At 34.7% G+C, this 6,000-nt stretch overlaps 1 protein-coding gene across 5 annotated transcripts in view; it reads left to right on the forward strand.

The window, feature by feature from the left end:
* Positions 1–5,672, forward strand: part of NEBL (nebulette) — a 259,446-nt gene extending 253,774 nt beyond the window's left edge. For all 5 annotated transcript variants that reach the window (XM_084511946.1, XM_084511945.1, XM_084511942.1 and 2 more), the window contains one exon: positions 390–5,672. In XM_084511946.1, the coding sequence (XP_084368072.1) occupies positions 390–566 (177 nt within the window). In that variant the 3' untranslated portion in view covers positions 567–5,672. The remainder of the gene's footprint in view (positions 1–389) is intronic.
* The last annotated feature ends 328 nt before the right edge of the window (positions 5,673–6,000 follow it).

Consider the following 6,000-nt stretch of genomic DNA (forward strand, 5'->3'; position numbering starts at 1 on the left):
CTGTTACTAGTGTATGCAGGAAACAACAGCTGGAATATTTCAAGAGACAGTGAATAGTCTGAAATCTGTTTGTATGAAGACTTTGAATGATGTAGTTTCACAAATTATTTTGGTACTCAGAAAAAGGGATTATATTAATTGACTATTTGTCAGGGCAGGAGGTAGTATATTGTTTCTTTTCAACAGGTAACTTCTATGATTTCTCTCTCTGCCTTGCTCCTTTTTAATTTAACTTAATTTAATTTAATTTAATTTAATTTTATTATTTATTTTTTAAATATATATACATATATATTTAATACAGCTCTTCTTTTCTGAGCAAAGACGAGAAAGAAAGTATTTCTGCTTAGGCCGGAGACTTTACAACCTTGTTTTCTTTCCTTCAACAGAGAACATACAGAGCTATGTATGACTACAGTGCTCAAGATGAAGACGAAGTTTCCTTCAGGGATGGTGACTATATCATCAATGTGCAACCAATTGATGATGGCTGGATGTATGGTACTGTTCAGAGAACTGGGAAAACAGGAATGCTTCCAGCAAATTATATTGAGTTTGTTAACTAACTTTTGTCTCTAGTTCTTTGAGGTTTATTATGATTTACTCAAAATCTAACCTTTTAGAAAAAGTCAGAAGAATCTTTTAAGACCACATGCTCATTACTTTATCACTGCTATAACAGTCTGCATTCTCATTTAGAGTCTTTTAAAGTAAAGACAAATAAACAAGAAGCTTAGAGCTTTGAAAACAGCATTGCTTATAATAGTGCTCCCTTAAAAAAAAAAGAAAAAAAAAGAAAGGAACACAAAACTTATATTGAAGCCTGGTGCTGCTAATCTTATAAAGATTTTGGTCAATTAGCTGTAAAGGGGAAATAGCTTCTCTCTACATCTCAGAGGTTATTTCTCTTTATAGTAACCATGAAATTGATTCATTTCTTCTGGCACTCTGAAGTCAAAGGAGGTTAACACACTGAATTTGATCACATCTTCAGATTATTAGGGAGATGTTTAATGTTTGAGAAGTTAGTGTCCTAATAAAAATGTTGGGTAGAAAATTCAATCATTTGAAATAATGACAAGTAATATATTTGTAAAACAAACAAACAAAAAAACACTACTGCCCAACAGCCTTACAATAAGAAAGGTCTGTTTTGACAGCAAAACTTTGCCAACTCTTCCTTGCCCACATTTTTTTCTGGATTATCCATTTTCTTTTAATCACAACCGTGACCTCTTCTATCAGCTTTGCTTGCATCCCAGTCCATCAGTTAGGTCCATGCCTGGCTTCATGGTTCTTCAGTATCTTTTCCACAGAAAATTCCTTGCAGAGACTATCTAGAGTATAAAAACGGTCAGCTCTTCTGTTTCCTTCTAAAACTACTTAGCATTTAAGTAGAATTTTCCACTAGGGAAATGTATGACCAATACTTCATATTCCTTTACTTTCCCCTGTACTGCTGTAAATAGCCTGTGTGAGGCCCCAGTGCTGTGCAGTCACACAAAGTGTGCAGTCACAACCCTCCATCTTTTCTCAAGTAACTCGCTTAATGGCTGCTTTACTGATGAGCTAATGCACCTACCCCTGCTGCAGAAATATTTGCACCTCCATTGAAGGGTGGAGAAGAGCTCTGGTTATTGTAGTGCATTTCAGCTCAGTGGCCTATTGCTTCTGTTTCCTCAAAAATGTTGGCGATTCAACAGTGAGTTGTACGTTTACAAAATGATTAATGAAGGAGAAATATATATATTTTTAAACTGATTTATTGTTTTTCATAACTGACACTGAAAGTAGAACTAACCAAACAAAAGTCCAACGTATTCTCTTCCATCACGCTTCAGGTTAGCCATGTGTAGAAAACAGTAACAATATTTTGCTGACAAACTTTCACATGTGCTCTTTGGTGCCCATGAACTTATGATCCGAAGTACAGGATCCAGGTCTTTGTCAGTGAGGCTGAGAGAAGGAGATCAAATAATTGGTGACCTAATGGACCTGTGAGGGACTAGTTGAGCAGGCCTGAGTCACAAGGGAATTCTTTTTGCTTTATTGCGATGCCAGGAGCGTGCCGTGTTCCCTCCCAGGGTGAAACTCTGGGGGGAAGGAAAAGAGAGTAAAAGATCCATGTGGGAACTTACTCATAAGGATGCATATAAGAGTAAGGAAAAAAGTGTGTTTGCTGATGGTATAACTTCTGGTGTTCAGCTATGTGATAGAGAATTTAATTTTGGAATAGCTGTCAGAATATTGAGTCTACACTGGCATTCTTTTATGTCTGAAATTTTAAAAGCAGAACTAAATGTAGAGTTTATGGATAATTTAATATTTTTTATTTCACAAAATAAGCAAGCCTGCAGTATAGTATGTCTTTAAACAACAAAGAAGGCAATGTGGCTCTATCACATCTGAAATTTGCAACTGAAATCTGTCAGTACAAATGCTTCCTAGTTCTATTTCTGAATATTGTTAGGAATTGGAGAGCTTAATGCTTTTCTTTCCCTGTTCTTAACAAAGGGCAGGTTCCAGGCTGCCAAACAGAGGATGGAATGACTGCATTAAAAAAAAAAAAAAAAAAAAGTCTATGTTTGTGGAATTGTGTTGCTTTCTTGTCTGCTGCCTAATTTCAAGGCTAAAGCTGACCAGGAGCATCTAACTTCAAAAAATGTGGTTTACAACTAGGAATGTGATTCTGTAAATGTGCAATCTGTATGGGTCACATTGCTGTCATTTAAAATTCTTGAAAAATGAAGGCTGTAACAGACCCTTATGCATTACTGGTGACTTCCACATTAAATTAGCTAGCTTTGCAAGTCAAATGGCTTTTTCAAAAGGCTGATATGGTAGGCTCAGCTAGAACTCTCGAAAAAGCAGTCGTCCTCTGCATTGGTTTTCATCACCAGCCATCAACAGCAGAGAGAGGAATCCCATCTTATGGTGGTTGGCAAATTTTTCTGATGATGCCTGAGGCAGAATTGGATATCACTTGCTGCTGTGCTGCTCTATTAGCTATGTAATGCTGACAACAATAAAAGCAAGTTGTCAGTTTGCTAACAAACTGACTGGAAAGGAAAGTAGGGAACAGATAAATTGCATGAAGTTGCAATTTTTAGTGACTTACAAAAAAAGAAACTCTCAACCTATAAATACACCAGTGTTCTTCCTACGTCAGACTTCCAGTCCTGAATGTATAGCGAAAAGTAAATCAGAAAATGAATATTTGATCTCAGTGGAGCTAAACAATGGAAATAAAATCTCCTTTATGAATTTTGAATATTCAGTAACCTGGCAATGCACCTAAAGCAATTTGCAAAATAAAAAAGGTCAAGAAAACAAAGCATATGAATTGTATTTCTGATGAAAATGGTATGTCAGCAGAATTATTAGGATCTGTTTTAAGTTACTCATTTATGTAGTCAGGTTTTTTATGTTGTATGTGCTTAGTAATTCTTGCTCTTTTGGAATGTTTCATCATCTTTAATGTAAAACAGACTTTATTTATTCTCACTGGGAAAATTTGTTCTAAGCAGTGCTTTCAAAGGCCCAATATTACCAGAGTGCAATTTTCAAAATGTTTTATAAAATCTAAAATTTGTAATATAGGCAGAGTAGGTCAGCAACCAATTTGGACAAGTGCAGGTTTCACAAGGCATATGTTGGAGCATCGGTTGTGTGAAGGGGTGAACAGATGTTGTATGCTGTCCTGTCACTTTAAAAATGTATATTCCTTTTTTAACACAGCCTGTTCCCTCACTACTTTACTCCTGTAAACACTTTTTTTTTTTTTTTTTTTTTTTTTTTTTTTTTTTTTTTCCCTGGGGAAAGGGACAGACCTTGAAGGAGACAGATTTCCCAAGATGTTCCAAAGTTCAGGCTGGAAGTTCACACATTCCCATGTCAAGCATTTTAGAAACAAAGAAATTATGATGTGCTATTGTTCTTACGTATATTTAAATATAAGTATAGAAAACTACATAGAGCATATTCATACATATACACAAGAACAAATGGGTGCCTTGCTTTTCATTACTCTTTCTTGCCTGGCTAATCTTCATTTTCTAAACAAAGCTACTTACAGATACTGCAGTTTGTAATTTTTCATTATGGAACATTAGCATTTAATCTTGATGAAACAGGGTTTTCTTGATTACATTTGACATACCATAAACCACTTCAGCAGATTGGGATTTGACAGAGAATCACCTCCCATGGATTGTATTTGTGACAAATGTGTCCCTACTGAGTGTTCCTCGGGGATATGAAAGGTCTCCAATACTTGGGAAAGGTAATAATTTTAGTTTTTATTGTACAGTGATGGCATGTCATCTTGTACAATGAAAAAGAAATGACAAATATGGAAGTCTTTGGCAGAAAGTGGTACAGGGTATAAAATGTTAGATTTTAATTATGTTGATTAATACTCCATTTAAAATACAGAATAAGCTTTAGTTAGTAAATGTTTAAATAATATACTGCAACAGACAAAAGATGCTGTTGAAAGATCTCCAAACTGATGTGCTGGCAAATGCAAAGTACTGGTGAGCTGTAGAAGAACAAACCATTTTGCAGTGCTTTAGTGATTTTCTCCAGCTTTATGCCATAGGAACCCCTTCATTCCTTTTGAAGGAAAACCTGAAAGCTATATTTCCTAAACTGCCTGCACTACAACAGTATATTCAAAGAAATTTCATATGCTTCTTGTGTCTGATAAATAGAATTTGCATATTGTACTTAAGTTGTAATCCAGTTGTTGTTGACATTTGTTTAATTATTATTATTTTAGGGGGGAAAATAAGCTATACTGTAGCATTTCAATCATGTGTATTTAATAGTACTATTAGAAATTGCTAGACCATTGGAAGACAGCAATGACTGTGTTGACATTGATTAGCATGATGTGGAAAACCTCTCAGCTGTTGGTTTTTGCAGTGTGACATAAAAAGCAAAAATGAACCGCTGTGCAGTTTGGCTTATGTTTGCTTTCAAGTGTGTAAAGTTTTAGTTATTTTGTAAAACTGTATTGTATTTGGGAGTATACAGTTCTGAAGGTAACAATTGTTTTTCAAAGGACAGATATACTTACTCTTGGATCATATGATGTATCATCTTAATTTGGCTTTTGTTATGCAGAAAGTTAACACCAGCTATTAAAATATATTTTAGTAGAAATGCTTTAATTCCTGTTTCTTCCTCTACACTGTGAATATTTAAGCCTTGGTGGACTAGAGCAACATCATGCTGCCCAAAGTACTAACCTATGCAAACTAGTTCACATTTTAGTTGATGTCACAGTGGATGTAACATAAAAATTTATTTTGCGTAACATTGAACGTCATTCAAATAAAATATTAAACCCAGCATTATGTATGTATTATATTCATGAACAATGCTCTTCAAAGCTATCATTCCCATTAAAAAAAAACTACCAAAGTTGTATATTGTTTTAGCTAACGATGCTTTGAATTTTCAAACTTAAGTGGAATATATAGCCCTATTATTTTTCAAGCTCGATCTCAAGAAATGGTTTGTTAAAGCAGCAGTTTATTTCAGAAATGCACTCTCTTCCAGGTTACTTTGCCTTTTTCAGTCTGTGTCTGTAACCCTTCATTAGAACAGCAAGTTACATGTCCCTTGTTTTGTTTAAATAAAGAAGGTTAGTGAATAAGGTCCACTGATTTGACTGATACTGGTTTGCTGATCTTTGAATGGGCATTTGATTAGGTGATTAGCAACACTATTGAAAACAAATCACATCATTGGCCTCTTAAATACAACTGTATATACCCATATGGTTCTTGGGATATCTTTATTCTCTTACATGCCCAAATTATTTTTCCAAAATTGTAAGAAAGTTTAAGTTAAAATTCAGAAGAATTTTGGAACAGCTCCACCAGAAACAGTTGAAGAAGACTTTTTGCTTGACATGTTTTATTCATTTCAGCTAAGTGTACATCTCAGTGTACTGCACTCACATCTTTTACCTTTTGTCAAGTGTTAGTTTGA

The sequence above is a fragment of the Aythya ferina genome (assembly GCF_964211825.1).
Source record: "Aythya ferina genome assembly, chromosome: 2".
In the NCBI taxonomy this organism is placed as follows: Eukaryota; Metazoa; Chordata; class Aves; order Anseriformes; family Anatidae; genus Aythya; species Aythya ferina.